Source organism: Cucurbita maxima, unplaced genomic scaffold (assembly GCF_002738345.1).
Source record: "Cucurbita maxima cultivar Rimu unplaced genomic scaffold, Cmax_1.0 Cma_Scf00007, whole genome shotgun sequence".
Lineage (NCBI taxonomy): Eukaryota > Viridiplantae > Streptophyta > Magnoliopsida > Cucurbitales > Cucurbitaceae > Cucurbita > Cucurbita maxima.
Window position 1 is genome coordinate 67,117 of NW_019272023.1, and position 19,308 is coordinate 86,424.

At 39.6% G+C, this 19,308-nt stretch overlaps 5 protein-coding genes and 1 long non-coding RNA gene across 12 annotated transcripts in view; 2 read left to right on the plus strand and 4 right to left on the minus strand.

Annotated features, from left to right (window-relative positions):
• Window positions 1–1,096: 1,096 nt before the first annotated feature.
• On the plus strand, window positions 1,097–3,981 carry LOC111481420 (pentatricopeptide repeat-containing protein At5g64320, mitochondrial-like). The gene has a single exon (XM_023126821.1). It carries the CDS (start codon window positions 2,292–2,294, stop codon window positions 3,768–3,770), a length of 1,479 nt encoding a protein of 492 aa, XP_022982589.1. The 5' UTR covers window positions 1,097–2,291; the 3' UTR covers window positions 3,771–3,981.
• Window positions 3,982–4,867: 886 nt separating this feature from the next.
• Window positions 4,868–5,607, minus strand: LOC111481432 (non-specific lipid-transfer protein 1-like). Its single transcript, XM_023126839.1, has 2 exons — window positions 5,176–5,607; window positions 4,868–5,088 (listed from the first exon to the last, which is right to left on the minus strand). The coding sequence occupies exons 1-2, from the start codon at window positions 5,514–5,516 to the stop codon at window positions 5,079–5,081; spliced, it is 351 nt and encodes a 116-aa protein (XP_022982607.1). The 5' UTR covers window positions 5,517–5,607; the 3' UTR covers window positions 4,868–5,078.
• An 872-nt stretch (window positions 5,608–6,479) lies between these two features.
• LOC111481418 (pentatricopeptide repeat-containing protein At5g15300-like) lies at window positions 6,480–8,722 on the minus strand. The gene has a single exon (XM_023126819.1). The coding sequence runs from the start codon at window positions 8,465–8,467 to the stop codon at window positions 6,869–6,871; it is 1,599 nt and encodes a 532-aa protein (XP_022982587.1). The 5' UTR covers window positions 8,468–8,722; the 3' UTR covers window positions 6,480–6,868.
• Window positions 8,723–8,789: 67 nt separating this feature from the next.
• LOC111481423 (serine/threonine-protein kinase HT1-like) lies at window positions 8,790–12,297 on the minus strand. Of its 5 annotated transcripts, none has more exons than XM_023126826.1 (7): window positions 12,181–12,297; window positions 11,360–11,991; window positions 10,701–10,833; window positions 10,375–10,570; window positions 9,784–9,908; window positions 9,531–9,689; window positions 8,790–9,430 (listed from the first exon to the last, which is right to left on the minus strand). In XM_023126826.1, the coding sequence occupies exons 2-7, from the start codon at window positions 11,575–11,577 to the stop codon at window positions 9,128–9,130; spliced, it is 1,134 nt and encodes a 377-aa protein (XP_022982594.1). In that variant the 5' UTR covers window positions 11,578–11,991; window positions 12,181–12,297; the 3' UTR covers window positions 8,790–9,127. The 5 variants fall into 5 exon arrangements, with proteins under 5 accessions (XP_022982594.1, XP_022982593.1, XP_022982596.1 ...); XM_023126825.1 differs by having other exon boundaries at window positions 11,360–11,766; window positions 12,037–12,297; XM_023126828.1 differs by having other exon boundaries at window positions 11,360–11,771; window positions 12,037–12,297.
• Window positions 12,298–13,802: 1,505 nt separating this feature from the next.
• Window positions 13,803–19,308, minus strand: part of LOC111481417 (protein DETOXIFICATION 53) — a 10,045-nt gene continuing 4,539 nt past the window's right edge. For all 3 annotated transcript variants that reach the window (XM_023126818.1, XM_023126815.1, XM_023126816.1), the window contains 2 exons: window positions 15,499–15,608; window positions 13,803–15,351 (listed from right to left, as the gene is read on the minus strand). In XM_023126818.1, coding sequence (XP_022982586.1) covers window positions 13,936–15,351; window positions 15,499–15,608 — 1,526 coding nt within the window. In that variant the 3' untranslated portion in view covers window positions 13,803–13,935. The remainder of the gene's footprint in view (window positions 15,352–15,498; window positions 15,609–19,308) is intronic.
• Window positions 18,061–19,308, plus strand: part of LOC111481433 — a 19,355-nt gene continuing 18,107 nt past the window's right edge. The window contains exon 1 of the long non-coding RNA XR_002718054.1: window positions 18,061–18,070. This is a non-coding gene — a long non-coding RNA (uncharacterized LOC111481433). The remainder of the gene's footprint in view (window positions 18,071–19,308) is intronic.

A 19,308-nucleotide genomic window follows, 5' to 3' on the forward strand; every position in this document is an offset into this window, starting at 1 on the left:
AAAAAAAAAAAAAAAAAAAAAAAAAAAAAAAAAAAAAAAAAAAAAAAACTAGAAGCCACCATGACAGAAGAGTAAATTGAAACTAGGTTTGTCCGGTGGAAAACATGTCGCATGTGCATACATGTTCAATAGTCTCTAACTACATTCGATTTGCCTCTAGAGTAGGCCAAGTCATCATCTATCATAACTTGGGCTCGGACATGTCTATCCAGAATTGATTCATGAGTCAATTATATCATTGCAACAACAATCCACCAGAATAGCGAGTTCATATATTTACCTCCAACACATAGGTTGGAGCCCAATGTCGCCCACGCTGCGACACATGTCTCCCCTATTCTACATTATGAGGTCTGATAGAAGTAGACATGATTTTTGTCAACCGTCATTGTTGGGAACAACGAACCTCTACATTAATATGTTATTGTCCACTTTGAGCATAAACTCTCGTTACTTTGCTTTTGTTTTCTCCAAAATGCCTCATACTATATTAATACCAAAATGTTGTCGTTGTCGGACCTCAATACACATTTATTTATTCTCTTTAGAAAAAAACTGAATATTACACCAATAATCCTCTTCTCAAACAAAGTACACTATTGAACTTCCTCAGGCTCGCAACTTCTTTGTTTGACATCTGAGTCATTGTGACTTTACTTTCGAGGCTTACAAATGTTTTATTCAACGCTAGACCATTCTATTGACATAGCTAAGTTAAGATAAGGACATGACTTTAAAATTATGTTAGGAACAACGAACATCCACATTGATATGATACTGTTCACTTTGATCATAAACTCTCATGACTTTACTTTTCATTTCCCCAAAAAGCTACATAGCAATAGAGATAGTGTCCCTTACCTATAAACCCATAATCTTCCCCTTAATTAGCCAATGTGAGACTCCAACAATGCTCAACATATGGTCTTGTACAGCGCCCGTCGAGTGTTCAATCAATACCAAATTTGGCGAGCATTCATATGTCATATAAACACTTAATTCTAGAGGCGCATGCCCAAACTCATACTACAACCATGACTTTCGAGGGTAAGGCTTAGAGCCCGACCTAATCCTTGTTCGAGCCTGTTTTTGTTGACATCAATTGCCACTTTTACTCACGGTTGATCCCAAAATTGGGCCGAAAAAACTTTTTGACTCAACCAAAAGACTGGCCTAGTTAAGTCCTTTAGTATCCAATAAGCCATCGAAGGAGAATAAACAAGATTCCTTGCTTGTTGCTCCCTAGCAAGCAATAAAAAGAGAATGTAGGCTATTGGTCCAAATAAAGGCACACTTAACTAATGGGTTTAGCTTCTCGGTGGTTTAATCAGTTTGCATTGGGTCCTTGGTTTTTGTTGCTTTGGGTTCCTTATTCCACACAGTCCCAGCCGAGGCCTTGAAAGAGACAAAAGAAACAAACTTTGGCTTTTGAGCTTCCCGCATAAGAAAGAAAAAATAATATATACACAAGCATCCATTGGCAATATCTAGAAGAGATGGCAGTGGTTAAGAAATTTGGGGACGAACACAGCAACTTGTTGGACCAATACGAGAGACTGAGCTTTGAGGCGCGACTAAACCAAGCGATTCTGGGGCGGAGTCTTTCGGAGCCGAGGACGTTGAGGTCTCAACCGCAGCCGCAACTTAGTGCCTCAGGCTCAGTTCGGCTACCATACTTGGCAACAACAAGTAGTAATCAGCCCAGAAAAGGAGGCCGTGGATCCACATTCAACTTCAACAAGATTATCAATAAGTTACTCAAACCCATTTTGGGGAGAAAGAGAAAGAGTAGGGCAAAGAAGGAACTTCCAGATTTCAGAAACCCCTTGTCTTGGAAAGCCCTCAGTAAATCCATGCGCCTTTGATTTTTTCTCAATGTTGTCAATCTGCGTCCCCCTGCTTTCCTTGTCTATTTTCTTGCATCGGAACAGGATACTCGAATGTCAATCAATCAACTGATTCAGTGATTTTCATTTGTAGTTGAAGTAATTAACACTGGGATAATTATTCTGTATTCCTTTCTTTATTAAGTTATTTTAACCAACTTTCTCCTTCAAGATTTTGGGCTGTTCTAGCTATCAATGCCATGGAGCGGACTGGGCTCAAGTCAAGTCACTGGAGGCCCAAACAACTTCGTCTTTGAGTCCCCTCCGTTCTCCAATCTCCCAATTTCTGGAGATACAGACCAAACCCAATTTCACCCTGACGTGCACTCCAGCAACTTCAGCTTCCCATCCAATAATCTCTGCAAAAACCGATCTTTCCTTCCATAGAAATCCCAACATAAACGAATGCGTCTCGCCCTTCGCCCGTCTTTCCTCACAACTCTTCCGCTCTCTTCCACAGATACGCCTTTCGGTGCCAACTTTATCGAAGCAAATGATAGGCGTAGCGCGAATAAACGACCCCATTCCGTCTGTAATGGCGGGTTTAGTTTCAATCACCATGTTCACGCCTCACCTTTCAAACTGGGGATTCAGATCCCCACTAGAATGACCATTCAAAATGTTGCCGACAGAATTAAATCACTGCCAATACCGTCGGAAGAAGGGACTGAAATTTTCATCATGTCTCAGAAAAGTTGTGAGATTCAGAACATATGTGAATTCAATGACCTGTTCATGGAATTCGTCTCAGAAGATGAGCTCGATCTTGCCCTAAAACTGTTATCCAATTTAACATCTTATGGTTTGGTCCCAAATTCTAGAACATTTTCCATCATGATAAGGTGCTATTGCAAGAAAGGAGATTTAGATAATGCGGCTAGGGTTTTAGGCCAAATGCTGGGAAGGGGTTGTAATCCAAACGATGCAACCATCACAGTTCTCGTGAATGCTTTCTGCAAAAGGGGTAAAATGCAGAAAGCTTTAGAAATGGTCGAGCTCGTGGGAAGGAATGGACGCAAGCCAACGGTTCAGGCATACAATTGTTTGTTGAAAGGGCTATGTTACGTTGGGAGAGTGGAAGAGGCATGCGAAATGGTGACGGAAATGAAGAAGGATAGCTTGATACCTGATATTTACACGTACACGGCTCTCATGGATGGCTTGTGTAAGGTAGGCCGATCAGACGAGGCAATGGAATTGCTCAGTGAAGCTGAGGGAAATGGTGTTAAACCAAGTGTAGTTACTTTCAACACCCTCTTCAATGGCTACTGCAAGGAGGGCAGGCCATTGGATGGGATCCGTGTGTTGAAGAAAATGAAGCAAATGAACTGCACGCCCGATCGCATTAGTTATAGCACTCTGCTGCACGGGCTGATAAAATGGGGTAAAATCCGAACAGCCTTGAGGACATACAAGGAAATGGTTAGCTCAGGCCACAGCATCGAAGAAAAAATGATGAATACCTTCATGAGAGCGTTATGCAGGAGAACCTGGAAAGAAAAGGACCTATTGGAAGATGCCCATCAAGTGTTCGAGAAAATGAAGAACGAATTTCAAGTTATTGATCGGAGTACATATGGCCTGCTGATCCAAGCACTCTGTTCAGGAAACAGGACTTCTGAGGCTTTGGCAAATTTGCATCATATGATTGGAAAAGGGTACTCTCCATGGGCGATTACCATCGACGTTATGGTTCAAGCGCTTTGTCACAGCGGAAGCGCCAGTGAAGCATTGTGTGTTTTGGGGCATGGAATCCGTTTCAGCAGAATTTCCTTTGACCTGATTATCGAGGAGCTAAATGAAGAAGGAATGTGGCTTAGTGCTTGTAGCGTATATGGCCTGGCTTTGAAACGAGGTATTAAACCCACGAAGAGGCCTCGGTAACGAAACGTACTCATGAGAAATGCTCCTGCCACGAGCGGGCGTGCAGTTAAGCCCAAATATACATATTAATTTTATCAAAGAAAACTGATGAGCCACAGTAACCATGTTATTCCAGAATTTAATTTTAACAATTCCTGCCAATGAGTGATTTAGTTTTGGCATACTTTCAGATACAAGCTAACTGCTTCACATAGGTTCATCCTTTGCTAAATTGGTATTCTTGAGATAAACTTGAACGCCAACTAAATAGCCAAATGTTAGTAGTCAAAAAAGAGCAGAGTAGAGGGAGACAATGTTTGCAGCCCCATTGGTGATATTTGACGTGCTCAATCCCCACAACGAGATCAAAAGAATCAACAAAACAATTGCTGTTCAGAGGAGTACTGGAAACCTTCAAGCCCGGCTCGTGTAATTGACTATACTGTCGCCTATGTTTATAAACAGAGGGGCATTAACAACAGCACCAGTTTCAAGAACCACCTGCCAATGAGATTTCGTCTTCAGTTAGAAGGCTGACAATATAATTATTAGTGATTAGAGGTGTGAAGTGAGTATGAGCTATAAAGTGTAGCATGCAATAAGCAGATAATGATTAACTTCGTGCTCCAAAAGTCTTCTCAACCGTATTTCCGGTCACGTAATTGCGAATTTTGTCCTCACAAAAGCTGCTCCTCCTTATTAGCATTACCGGGCTTAACGTACCAGAGATAATTAAGATACAAGGAAGAATCCTAGCATACCGAAAATCATCAATACGAAGAGTGTGGAGAAGGTCCAATTTCAATGAACAGCCTTGTTACGTGGTAGAATAAGTTTAATAATTAAAACAAATAGTCATGGATGGATTCATTTAGTCAAGTGAGGATAAGAGGTGTGTTGTGCTTTGAAAACCAAAAGAATTAGGTGTTGGTTGAGATTAATTCACAAATTGACTTTGATGGTGTCCTCATAAAATTTAGTTGGATAGGTTTGGAAAATTATTCTAAATCATGTTGTGGGTGGCTTCTTGTCATTGTCATTATTATACATATGGAATTGACGTTATTAATCACCACTTATAATATCTCTATATATAACATTATCAATGATCAATAATGTAGAAAAAGAGGAAATAGATTAATATTTTTATAATATATTAGAACTCGCAATGACACGTGTGTCATTGGAATCCCATACAACACGCTCACTAATGGAAACAAAGAAAAAGAGATAGTAAAAGCAGGAAACCACCCATGCTCTTATTCATTCTGGTACTGCTATGGGAATTAAAGCAAGCTAGCTTCGTCTACGCTAACATCACCTCCACTCTCAGTTCACCCTGCAACCAATGTCAAATGAAACCAATATGAGACATAATTCCTTACATAAAAACCAAGACAAACGTAGAAGCATAGGATGTACTTACTTGTTGCAGTCGGTGCTGGGACTGATCTTATAAGGAATGCTGACGCCACACTTGCTTGGAAGGCTAGACGCGGCATTATAGTTGATCCCAGAGACGCTATTCGCAGCAGACTTCAAGCAGTTGCAAGCGGTGCGTCGATCGGCAGAGGTGGAGGCTTGGCTGTTCAAGGACCTTATGCCACTGCAACATGCTGCTGGAAGACCTGTGGATGGATTTCTCAAATATGGGATGCACGGCGCCACTGAGCTAGCCACTGTCCCGCATGAAATAGCCGCTTCACCCACTACCATGCACATCAAAACAACACCCACAACAATCGCCATCTTCATGCTTCTCTCCATTTTCTCCTCTCCTCTTCTCCTCTTCTCTTGTCGATGAAACTCACTAAATTCTGTTATAGCTTATTTTGCTGTGTGGATCATCCCCTCTTGGGTGCCGCTGTTTATATAGCCAACTCCACTCCTACATGCAACCCATTTCAAACTCACAATTTATGAGGCAACCAGGAAGGTGGTTGGTGGTAGTTGGGTCTTCACTCGATGTGGACCCAACCCCTTCCATTATTACCTTTTATTACTCTCTTCCATTTTCCATACTTATATCTTTCACCCTTCATGTGTTCCACCCTGGCGGTGCCTAATAATGCATACATTTTTACTTCACCCTGCTGCCTACTGGGCTACACTCAATTCTCATTCAATTTTAATCAAATACCACACCCATATGTGTCGTTTTATCTTTAACCCCTCCCTTCCAATTAGTCGTAATTTAAAATTGTTAAGAATATTCGAGAACGTCGTGGATTTAGTGAATTAAGTAGTAGAGTGGGAACTCATTGATGAGGAGGTGGACCTCAGACGTCCAATAAATGCATATGAATTGGACTAGGATGGCATGACCGACGGCCTAGAACGAAGCCCATGCTAGTCGAGACATGGCCGACCACGTGTCACTGTTTTCCGAAAGCCAATTAATGGGTGTCTTGTCTTTCTGCAAGAGAGAGAAAGAGGGAGAAGAGGGAAAATGTGGAACTGAGCGAGATTTGGTACCTCTATGTATGGGGGCTCTTGGACGATAGGGTTTTGATTCTCTTCCCAAGGTTCATTGGAACTTTAAATTCAGATACTTTTCAGGAAGACGAAAAGAATGAATAAAATTGGTAAAACACAATTGATATGGTGGAAAGTTGTTTCCCAAAAAAGAGGGGAAAGAAAAGTAAAATTTGTTATTTAACCAAAGGTTAGGCTTCGAGGTTGCTCCATCCAGTTAGGCCACGCTGTTGGGACAAAAATAGCGACAATCAATTGGGCATTTAAATGAGTAGGTATGAGTATCATACATCCCAACCAACGTACACACAAAGCCTTAATCCCACGCATCCACCTCAATACGCCATACCCTTCGCTGAAATACTTGTAAATATCACATTCTCATTCCCCTTCTACAAATTAAACACCACTCTTATCTCAACTAAAATAAATAAATATATTGTGAGAACAAAGATTCAAATAAATGTAGAAATGATGTCACTGAAAGCTTTTCCATCCGAACCGTTTGTTTTGGGCTGTTGGTAAGCGAGAAGAATCCATAGAGAAACCGTTGATCACACAAAAGCAGTGGGCTGAAAAACGTTTCCAAAAGGGCTGGTAGCTTAAATAATCAACACCATTGTTTCTCCCGTAAAAGCCTTGGACTATTGAATTTTAACGTGGCTGGATCCAGCTTTCTTGCAAACGCCACACTCAATCATCTCGTTTCTCAGTCGTCCCACATCATCCCACCGCTCTTCTTGAGCGTAGATGTTTGACAATAGAACATAATCTCCATCCTTCCTTGCCTCCAACTCTCCCAGTTTGCAGAACGCTTCCTCGCCCAATTCTACATGTCTGTGTACTCTACAACCACCCAACAACGTTCTCCACACAACAGCGCATGAACTGAAAGGGCAACTTTTGATCATCTCGTATGCTTCCTGCAAAAAACCCCATCTGCTGAGAAGGTCAACCATGCAACCGTAGTGCTTTAAGTCCGGCATTATCTTGTATTTGTTAATCATCAGACTTAAAAAATGACGTCCTTCTGCAACCAGACCCTTGTGACTACAGGCAATCAGAATAGCCACGAAAGTCACCCGATTGGGTTTGTGATCATCATTCCCTGCCTCCATGGAATCAAACATCTCCAAAGCTCTCTCACAGTGGCCATGAACTGCCAAACCCATAATCATCGCGTTCCAGCAACTTACAGGCTTCATCTCCATTTCGTTGAATACCTCCAAAGCTAAGCTAAGCTCCCCACATTTAGCGTACATATCAACCATGGCATTACCTAGATATCCTTCAATTCTGTAATGCTCCGCTTTCAAGGACCCGTGGATTTTCTTCCCCATCTCCAATGAACCCATTTCAGCACAGGCGCCCAAAATAGATATAAACGTTACTTCAGTTGATCTAATGCCCGACTGTTTCATGCTATGGAACACCTCCACAGCTCTCCTGTAATCTTTAGCCTTCACATAACCGGCAATAATAGAGTTCCAAGATACAACGTCCCTCTCAGGCATTTCTTCAAACACCTTTCGTGCTGCTACAAGATTATTCAACCCAATATAGCGTGCCAATACGGTATTCCAAGACGTTACATTTGTCTGAGGCATCAATTGAAGAAGAGCATCCGCTGACTTATAGTCATGAACTCGATTGTAAGCCGACATCATAATGTTCCATGAAACAGCACTTCTCACAGTCATTTCTTCGAAAAGCCTACGAGCAAAAACTACCAAGCCACACCCAGAGTACATTAGAAGCAATGAATTCTGGACGTGATGATCTTGATGGAGCCCCAATTTCAGTACGCGGGTATGAATTTCAGCGCCCTTGCGTGAAATGATATCGTGGCCAAAACATTGGTCGTCCTTTTCAGTGCATTTGATAGCTCTTGCACAAGCCTTGAGCACAAAATTGTAGGTGAAATGATCAGAATGAACATCCATACGTTGCATATGGTTGTAAACAAGCAAAGCTTTAAGGGGGAAAACGGTGTTGGAGTAGGCACGAATCATGGTGTTACAAATGAAAGAATCGTCCATGGAAGTGTCTTGGAACAAAGCATGAGCATGAGGGAGACTTCCTGATGGAGAAAGGGATGAGAAGGCAATTAGCTTCGTCATTACAGGAATGTGATTGCAGAGACCAGCTTTGACGATGAATGCATGAGCCAGTTCCAGTTCTTTCATGGAGGAGAGACGGAGAAGCTTGGGAAGTATGTAAGAAAGGGGACCTTTCAGCACCATGTTCCATATTCCTGAACAAAGGCAAATGCTTCAGCGACTAACAAGTGGAAGCATTGGGCGGGCTGGTTGCTTTTGTGATGAACCCTGTGAAGCAAATTTGAAAAGCCGCCGCATTGCATTCTATCCATTAATTCACCAAAAATGGGCCATTTTTTGTTCCTTTTCTCACTTTCTCAATATTTCAAGTGTGAAGCAAATATTTTTAAATTATTACAATGTTCAAAGTTTTTTAAATAAAAAATATATTAATGAAATGGATATGTAACATCTCTGATCAGCATCCATGAAATGGATATATCCTCTACATTCTGCTGACTGCTTGTTCTTAACTGTGGTTCTGCATTGTGATATCACCAGTCTCAAAATTAATATTGGGTGTATAGATTTCAAAAGAAAGGTCGTTTCCTTTTTTGGTGAGTAAATTTTGATTGTGAGAGTGAATAGTCACAGGTCTATGTACCCTTCCTATGCAACCCAAATCAACTAAACTAAACAATTTTGGAAGTTCTCTCTTTCTCGTTTTATTATTTGGTCAACGGGTTCCCCCATTCACACCCTTCCTTCCTTCCTTTTCCACACCCTTCATCCTATTTCTTGCGCCACAGGCATGTCCTTTTCTCCATGTGGAAAAGAAAACAAGGCATTCAAAAATTATAGCCCTTATTGCGAGTTCTTAGCCCTCTTAGCAGCAAACAGTTGGCGAAGGAATCCAAACTTTCCTCTTGCACGAGCAGAGAACTCGGTGATGGTACCATTACTAGACGTTGGTGTCTCCGTTGTGTCAGATTTTGGTGAAGACGGTGAAGACGGCGAAGAAGGAGGTGGGAGTGTAAATAGATATGCATTAAGCATGCGGATGATCTGGCTGAAGCTGGGCCTCATCTTAGAATCTTCCACCCAACACGACTGTACGATAAATGCTAGATCTGGAGGTATGTCGCCTGGAATACTCGGTCTCTCTTGCTGCATTCTCAGACCACAGTATCCAATGGTCACATATCTTGGAAGAAAAGGAACAAAATGGAAAGAAATGCATCGAAATAAACAAAATGTTGGCAGACACCTTGAAAGCAGCAGCATATGCAGCTTGCAAATTGGACATCCCTTCAAATGGCATTCGGTTGGTCAACAGTTCCCATAACACAATTCCAAAGCTGTAAACGTCCACCTTGTTGTTGTAATGCTTCTTCTCTCCCTGCCGCAATGTCACAGTGCTATATAGCTGCAAACACACACCAATGCAACGGTGCAACAAAACCCAATCAATAATAAAGCAATCCTCACACAACATTAAAAAAGAGGTTAAAGTAGAACACCTCAGGAGCCATCCAGCGGTAAGTCCCTGTTTCTGCAGTCATCATCTCGGTCACAGATTCTTCTCTAGCAAGTCCAAAGTCTGCAAGCTTCACAGACCTTTGGTTTGCAGTAAGCAACAAATTATCTGCAATGCAAGTGGTTTACTAATGTAAGTATTGGGACACATACATAGAAGCAGTATATATACCAATTCATTCTAATTTGTAAGAGTCTGCATAATATTACTGGATACATGTAATTCATAAATTGAATCCCCATTTGAGTTTGGAAACATTGATACATTACATCCAGATACCTTAAAAAGTACATACCAGGAAGCAGTAGTAACCCCATATATTGAAGTAACGAAACATTAGAAATAATCCTGATTCTAAAATTCATGCCACGAAAGAAGTACACATTACTCAAAACTCTCTTCAGATTCACCGAAACAATTATCATCACATAGAAAATCAACGAATTGAAGAAGTTGATGGAGAAAGATGGTTGAGAAATCTTCAAATATCATCCAGAGAACCTTCATGCATTTGCAAGTTCTACATCACATGTTGTCTAGCTTACAATAGCAAGTAGAGATGAGTGAGGATTACCAGGTTTGAGATCTCTATGTATAATCCCATTTGCATGTAGACAATCCATAGCACGAGCAATATCCAAAGCAAAGTTAATGGCCAGCCGAGGGTCCAGCTGTTGCTTACGATTATTCATCAGATACTTCCTGAGTGACATTCCTGGTAATAGCTCTGTAACTATCACCATTAGAGGTTCTTTACAAGCTCCAAGAAACTGCAAAGCAAATATCTTGCTATATTTGGTAAAATAAAAAACATGGAATGTGAATATAGAAAATATTATATTTATACTTTAAAAACATAGGTTTTAAAAATGCAGGCAGACTTCAACTTGATTTCCTCACCTTGACAAGATTTTCATGTTTTACTCGGGACATCATATTTACTTCACGGGCAAAACGATTTTCAAGCGCTGCCCTTTCTTCTGCAGTACTCCCTCGATGAAGAACTTTAACGGCCACAATTTGGTTCCGGTACCTGGAAAAAATACAAATGGACTTCAATCACTTAGCAGACTCCACTAGCTTGTCGCAACTATGCACTCTCTCTGCGTACAAGTACAAAATGTGATGCAAGGATTTGTAGAAAGAACTAATTAAAATACGAACAGGCTTAGTTCCGTGACATTCATGATCAAGCTCTGGAACAAATAATTTGTTCAGTGACCGTCGAGACGTGCACCATTTTTATCGTAGGAAGCACATATCAGTTTGTCTAGAGCCTCTGTGTCATAAGAGTCGGAACTTGCAGTTATATAAGCCTTATTTTTCAAACATTTCCTCAAAACAGCTACTACGTCAGATTCTAAGAGACTCGTCTATGGAGTGTACTTAAATAAAAGCATATCAGATATGGAGGTTAGATACATACGAAATCAACAAACTACGTAGATAAGCAAATTGTTTGTCACTTCATTATTTCTAAACTATCAGGTTCTTCAAGCCAAGGCTGTAAGAAGCAACAATGTTTACAACAAATTTTGAGACAAATGAATCACACAGACCTGCCTTCATAAACCTTCCCATGAGCACCCTCGCCGATCTTGGATCCAATAAACAGTAATTTTGGATCAACGAGAAGATTATCATCGATGGTCAAGTGTTGGTCTGTTATGGATCCATTCTGGATGACTGGTTTCCCTTCTGCCTCAACAGAGTTCCTCAAAACTGGCGCCTCAGTTTCCCTATCATCTCCCCCTCTATTCTCCTCGTTACAATTCATAGTGCACCCTCAAATTATTGTATACTTCCTCATACTGATACGTTGTGGACAAACTTAATCCAAAGCTAACATTACTTCAGTGATTCACATTTCTCGGTGGCCAATCAGTAGAACATCTTCAAACCACCAAACTAAATCTCAACTATTGTAACCAAATGAACCCATTCACAGCACCAAAAACTTGAACACCTGTTCTACGATTTTGACATAAACGAAAAGAAAATCAGAGTTTATATAATAATAAGAAGAAGAATAAGCGATCGATTTGGAATAAAACTTATCCCCCTTTTCCAACAAAAAAATGTAGCTCGCCTATCCCGGACGCCCTTTTACGGTTTAAACATCGGGAGAATCGCAAGCTTAAAACTGTGCACATGGCTTTGCTTGATTTCAAAGCGTCCTCCTCGGCCTAACCTAAGCAAACAAACCCTAGAAAAATAAATAAAATAAATAACTTACAGCTGAAGCCAAAATTTGGGAGGAAAGTATATAGGAGAAAGGAAAGCAATAAGAAAAATGGATGGGGTCGCTATCTAAGTTGGAGTTGAATAAGCATCTAAACACATAATAAACAAACAAGGCAAAGCTCTCGGTTTCTATCACTAGAGATGGAAAAGGAAACGGCACACACTCACACACTCTCTCTCTACCCACTGCGACGGAAGAAGCAGTCCGCTGCGAGATAATTCCAACCCTCTGCTCCGACGACAACTTCGGATAACTTTAGGGGTGAAAATTCAAAACGCAAAGAAAGAAAAGAGAGAGAGAGAGAAATTAAAAATGGTTGTCCAATAAAATCTGCGCACGTGGATGGGCCGAGATACAAGGTTTTGATGTTCTCCTTACAATTTTCTTTATTATTATTATTGCTTCATATATATATATATATATACCTTTTCATCTCGTGCCCCTCGTGTTCGCATATACCCTTTTCAAAAACTTTATAGAAATAAAGCATTTTTCTTCTTTCTTATTAGTATTATTCATTAAAATTGTACACAAAATTTTGAATGAGCTTGATTGGAAACCAGTATTTAGGAATCAAACCAAATTTGAAGAATAAATTAAAAGAAAAAAGAAAAGGAAAAAAAGGCAGTGTAATTGGTAGGACCATTTCAAATTTGGTACGGGTGGCTTTTTTGATTTAGGGTTTGGACTCTTGCTAAAGGAAATGATGAATGGTATCATAAATATCTAAAATGAAGTGAAAAAGACAGATAATAATAATAATGATGATGATGAGATACATAAAAATGGAAAACACCCAAAAACATGAGATATACTGAATAGTTCGTGTCAGTCCCTGCTCAATTCTCCAACCCACCTTCTTCTCATCCTATTCTCGTCAGAGGGACTTTTTAAGTTTTATTTCTCATATATTTTCAAAGTTGAATAAAACTTTATATATTCAATTTCAAGTTACAGGGTGCTTTATGCCTTCTACGTTCCAATGCTTTAAAATATTACTTTCATTTATTTTGGTTCAGGTAATAACAGATGTTTTTTATACTTCGTTTAGTTTCTTTTGTGCCAATTATAACATAGTTAAGGTTTTACAACCTTTTAAGCCATAAGATTAAATTATAAAATTAAAAAAAATTAAAATTACTTTTAAAGTATAGAATTTTTGACAAAAAAAATAATTAGGACATGAAACAATATTATGGTGTTCTAAAATAGTGTGACAATTTTCAATTTAAGTCAACACCATACCCTTCAAATTCCAATTTGCATATGAAATTGAGAGGAACTTATATTTCAAAATTGAAATGTTTATAAAAATATTAAAGAGGATATTGATGTTTTACGATTTAAAAAAAAATGAGTTGGAGGACTGTATGTATATATATATATTTGATAATTAAGATAAAAGTGTGAAAATGCATGTAATATAAAAAAAAAATATAAAAAATATAAAAAGGTAGATATAAAGGGAGAGGATGGTGTGTGAGATAAGTGATAAGTGATAAGGAGAGTGACGAGAGAATACCCGTCCAATAAGAACGAGGAAGATGACGTGAGGCTGTGGGCGTGGGAATACGCATACCTATCCACTAATAAAATGCCTTGAATCACTTAATATTCATTATTCTTCATGTATCTATCTACCTTTTATTTTTGTCAAATTATTATTATGTATAACATCTAATATTAGTGACGTTTAGAACCATAGTTTTTGTTTATAAAATAATATCGGGGAGAGAGCGAGCGAGAGAGAGGTGAGGTGTTTGATGATGAGAGGAGGGGGTTTCTTTTTTTAGTGAAAAGAATGATTTTTTGGGTCTGTAAGACAATGAATTACAATGGGTTCATGAATGAATCATGTATGACTAAGTGTTGTTGTTTTAACCAAATCCGCTACACTTGTTCATTCCCCTCCATCAGCCCGCATTCCACGCCCTCCTCTTCCTTACCACTCTCCTCCCCCACTATTGCCGCCATCTCCACCGCCCTCGCGCTCTGCTGGATCCAATCCGTTCGAAGCAGGGTATGCACCAGCATACACAAGCACGATATCTGGGCCGTCATCAGTCCGATCCACAGCCCCAGAAAGCCAGCCTTGAGGGTGAAAGTGGCAACCACTGCAACCGGGAGGCCAATGAAGTAGAAGGCGTACAGATTTATTCTTGCCCCTAACTTGGGTCTTGCGGTTCCTGTTAGAACCCCACACGCCACTGTTTGCGGGGAGTTACTAATTTCACACACACCCAACACGGGTAGTGCGGAGGAGATCATGTGAAGAATCTGCGGCTCATCTGTGTACAATTTCCCCCATACTGATCTCACTGACGTCATGAAAAAGAAGGCCGTCACTCCAAAAGCCAACCCCGTGGAAAGTCCTATCACCGCCGTCCACTGGGCGCGAATGGGCTCCCCTGCCCCCAGGGCTTGCCCTACGCGTGTCGTGATTCCTGCGCTTAACGAGAATGGAACTATGTACAGCATTCCAGTGGTTTGGATGAGGATGCCCATGGCTGCCACTGTGTTCTGGGGGTTACTCAGCAGCCCACAAAGGAACAGCATTATCTCGTACCACCACCACTCCAAGCACACCGACACCGCGCTCGGGACTGCTAAACTCAACAGAGGCTGCCACCCCTGGAACGTGGACAGAATGGTGACGCCATGCCAAGGCTTCAAGGGCTTGCTAGATAGCACGAGGTAGAGCATGAGGCCCAGGTTGAGGTTGAAGGTGTTCCAGGCGAGGGAGAGGGCGACACCCTCGACGCCCAGGTTCAAATAGGAGACCAGAAAGTAATTGATGGGAGGGTGCAAGAGGGCAGAGCATATGGAAGCTACGGTAATCGGGGTGGTAATGCCTTGGGTTCTCAAGAAGATCCGGAGGGGAAGGTGGTGCGCTTGGGCAAGCAATTCGGGGATGGAGAAGAGCATGTACACCTTGGCGACTTGAGTGATGGCGGGGTCCTGACCTAACCAAAGAAGGATGGGTTCCATATTTAGCCATAACACGGAGATGGGTAGGGACACAAGAAGTAGGAGGCACAGGGTTTTGAGGAAGGTTTGACTCAGAACTGACCATCTCTTAGCCCCAAAAGCTTGGCAGCAAATGGGATCCATCCCCGTGGAGAGGCCCCTCAGAATGGATATTCCGGTTATGTTCCCGAACCCAAGTGCGAGAGAACCCCCAGCAAGTTCTGCCTTCCCAAGATGACCTAAGAACAGCATTGAAACAACCGACCTTGAGTATAGTAGAAAGGACGTCATTATTATGGGGCCTGAAAACCTCGCCAGGGATTTCAACTCCTCTTTCATCTGCACGGATGCCATTCCCACAACCATAAACGTATCATCATCATCGTCATCATCAAACACAAACACCCATCCTATTTGGTTATTTGGTTCTAAAAATCATGTCGGACCAGTGTGTGTTTGCATAAGCTGAAATGAAGAGAAAGGTACCTGGTGGGGAGGGAGGCCTTGGGGAAGGGCATTGAGGGGGAAAAGGCGGCGAAAGAAGGCTCCGGCGGCTGCTGCTGCTGCTGCTGCTGCTCCTCCTCCTCCTGCTGCTGCTGTAGAAGCACTCATCATTGTAAGTTCATGTTTAGGGGTGGCCTTTGGCATCCTCTGGTAGTGTATATATAGAGAGAGATGGAGATTGATAGAGGTAGAGATATAATGGTGTAAGCATTGATATTATAAGAAAGGAAGGTGGGGAGATAAATGGGAGGAGAGGAGGTACTGGGGCTGGGGCTCGCCCAAGAGCCACACAAAAACTAATGATAAAGTACAGAAAGGTGCAGGACCAGAGGGGGCTTTATGTTGCCCTCCGCTAGCTGTTAATGAGTTTAAAAGTAGAGAGTACACAGAATGTGTGTCTAAGTAATCCAGAAACGAAAAAAGTACGAGTCATCATCATCATCATTTCCCGCTGTGTTGTGTTTTGTGTTTTGGGTTTTGGGTTTTGTGTGTCCGGTTCATAATATTATTAGCCTAATAATTAATAATGAATGGACCACCACCCTTCTTTATACACACACACACACACACATATATATTCAAATAATAAAACTGGATGTTCTTCCCCTTTCATGGGCCACTTGCATTATTCTATCAACCCTTTCTCTTCGCTTTTCCATCCCGACTTCATTCATTAACTTCTTCTTGATTTTCCAAATGTCTTCACCGTGCGTGCGATGCCTTTGACGCTACAACAATATATTTATTTATTTATTCTCAATATCATCCCCCCTCTTTCCACGTTGCTCCGACATCATGCTGTTTTCAAAATACATGCATGGGGGGCCCCTTCTTTCTCTTTTCTTTTTTTTTTCTTTCGATTTATACATATATATATATATATATATATATGGGTCTCTAAATTCCTATAGCCTTCCTTCCAATTGGTCCCTCAAACTTCAATTATTTGTGGTTGCAAGAGACGAATGATGCATGGGCATGTCCATGTCCCCCATTTCCCTCTCATCGCCCCATAATACTCCCTTCAATTATATGCCACTTCCCTACTTATATAATCCCCCATATTAAAACCAAAAAATAATGCTTCATTATTGCCAACATTCTTCCCATTTACTACTCATCTCCATCTCTTTGCAAAGGAGCAAGGACTAAACCAAACCCTCTCTTCAATTATTGCTCATCTTCCCCCTATGCCCATTCATTCATTGCCTACACAGTGACTGTATCCACAAACCCTAACCCATGCAACTGCGCTTAATTCTATTCCTTTATTATACTTTTTGACGAGCCATCAATTTTGATTAGGGTAGATCACTCATTCTAATATGAATTTATACTTCTAAATTGGAGTTGATTTAAAATCATAAGAAGGGCAATGATTAATTGGTAATAAGAGTCCTTTAGGGGTCTAAATTGATGTTAATAATAGGAAAAGGGGAAAAAGAGAGTGTGGAAGGCCGTACGTAGGGCATTGCATGCGCAGGGTGGTGGTGTGAACTATGAGGCGAAGTGAATTGTAAAAAACAAAATATTAAATGGAAATATAGGATTATATGTATTGGAGAAGAGGGCGGAGGGTGGAACAACTAACCGCCCATTCTCTTCCTGTACGGAGAGATGCTTTCCTGACCAATCTCAATTCTCCCATATGCCACTCACTCTTATTCCTCCACCACCACACTTGATTAATTATATATATATATATTTACTTTAAATACAACTAACCTCTCTTCTCTTTATGCATTATAATTATTAATTAACATCATCCACCAAACCCATACTTCACACTTCACTTCTTCCCTCTCATTATTGTCTTTCAAATAAATAATATTATTTATTTATTTAAGAACTATGTAGTTCTACCAATTGGTTGCTTGGGAACGATAATCGTGCCCACAACTTGAAATATAGTTGTATATAGCCGCCTGCACTGCTCTGCACTACACTACAGCCTCTTATATTATTAACATTATCTTTATCACCTTATTACCACAATTTTCTGCATTTAATCAAATCAATATGCTTTGCTTTGGTTTCTAATTTTGTGTACACAACTAAACTGCTTTTTTTTTTTTTTTTTAATATTATTATTATTTTAATATTGGTAGGTATTCCTCGAGTTTAACAACAAAATGTCTTGTTTTTAGTCCTCCAGGGACATATTTCAAATTTGGAGAATTCTCTATCCGGACCATCAAACTCTCTACACATTTTTATATTCATATTGGGGTCCAACACTTTTTCCCCTTGTTTATTTATTTATTTTTATTTTTCCTCTCTCTTCTTTTTTTAATTGGAACCTGTACCTTCAATAAATTATTTCATAAACTTTACCTACGCATGTATACATTTTTCATTTTATTTTATTGATATACTTGTTTAAAGAATAAACGTTTGAATATATATAATATTATTGGATTTATAAATGAAGAGATGATAATAAAAAGAGAGATAGATATATAATAAAGACTAAAGTAACTTTTTTGTGCGAGGATAGAGAAATAGAATAAAATAAGTATGAGATTCAGAGATTAAAAGAGATGCCAGGAATAGAGTAGGGACAGAAAGTACAAGGGTGTAAAGAAATTACCCAGAGTAGAATTACCAAACTAGTCTTAGTCGCATTTAAGAAAGAAAAAAAAAAAAAAAGATTCTTCCCTGACCTAGAAAATCAAAAACATGGGGGGGTCTGTAATAGTAGACTTTTATTTTAGGGTAGACCGTTGTCCTCCAAGTAACATACACCTTACAGATGGAGCTAAATTTTGTCTCCAAAAGAAATGTGCAAGTTGCATAGGCGCTTTTTACCCCCCCCTCCAACCCCCAATCTGATACTGTTATTATAGCTGAAAAGCTATGGGGTGAGTAAGATAGCGCCAACGCCAACGCCGAGCTTAATATTTATGTAAATAAGTTTCCGTGAATTCCCTCCTCCCACCACAATCTATTCAAACTATTGCCACTACTCCTACGCCAGGAATGCTCTGCTTTCAGATACTGTTTCTCTTACAAGCCCTCAAAACCTTTTGGCAAATCAATAAAACCCCCCAACACCAAATTTATTCTCCTTCCATGATTGCAATGTAAACCTACAAAATCAAAGTTATAGCGTATTTTTTTACCTCTCCAATATTTCATCCAAATATAAATATTCCCTCCCTCTACAACTTTTCTCCGCTTCTAACTTCTCTTTAAACTCTTCTTTTATCTCTATAACATATTCCTTCCTTCATTTTTTCCCTTTATCTAATGACATTCACCAACTCAAACTTCTCTCTCTAAATTTGTTTTCTTTCCTCTCTTGAAGTTTTAACTTCCCAATAAGATATCCTATTTTTTACAAATATTTTCAAAGCTAAATTATGTTTTCTTTTAGAAATTTGATTAAGAATTCAAATGTTTAGTTTTCAAAAAGTAAACATAAAACAACTTTGTATCTAGAAAATGAAAACCGGAGCCTCCAATAACAATTTTGTCTTTATTTTTTAAATTAACACATTTTTTCCATTTTTCTTATTATGATTTTTACAAACATTTGAATTTTGAATTAAATTTCAAAAACAAAAACAAATTTTTAAAAGATAATTTTTTAGTTTTTAAAACATTGATAAAAAATATGGTTAACAAAAGAAAGAACTTGGAGGTGAAAGTAACATTTATAAGCTTAATTTTAAAAAATTAAAAAATAAATAGTTATCAAATAAACCTAAAATATTGGTTGAAGCAAAAAAAAAAAAAAAAAAAAAAAAAAAAAAAAAAAAAAAAAAAAAAAAAAAAAAAAAAAAAAAAAAA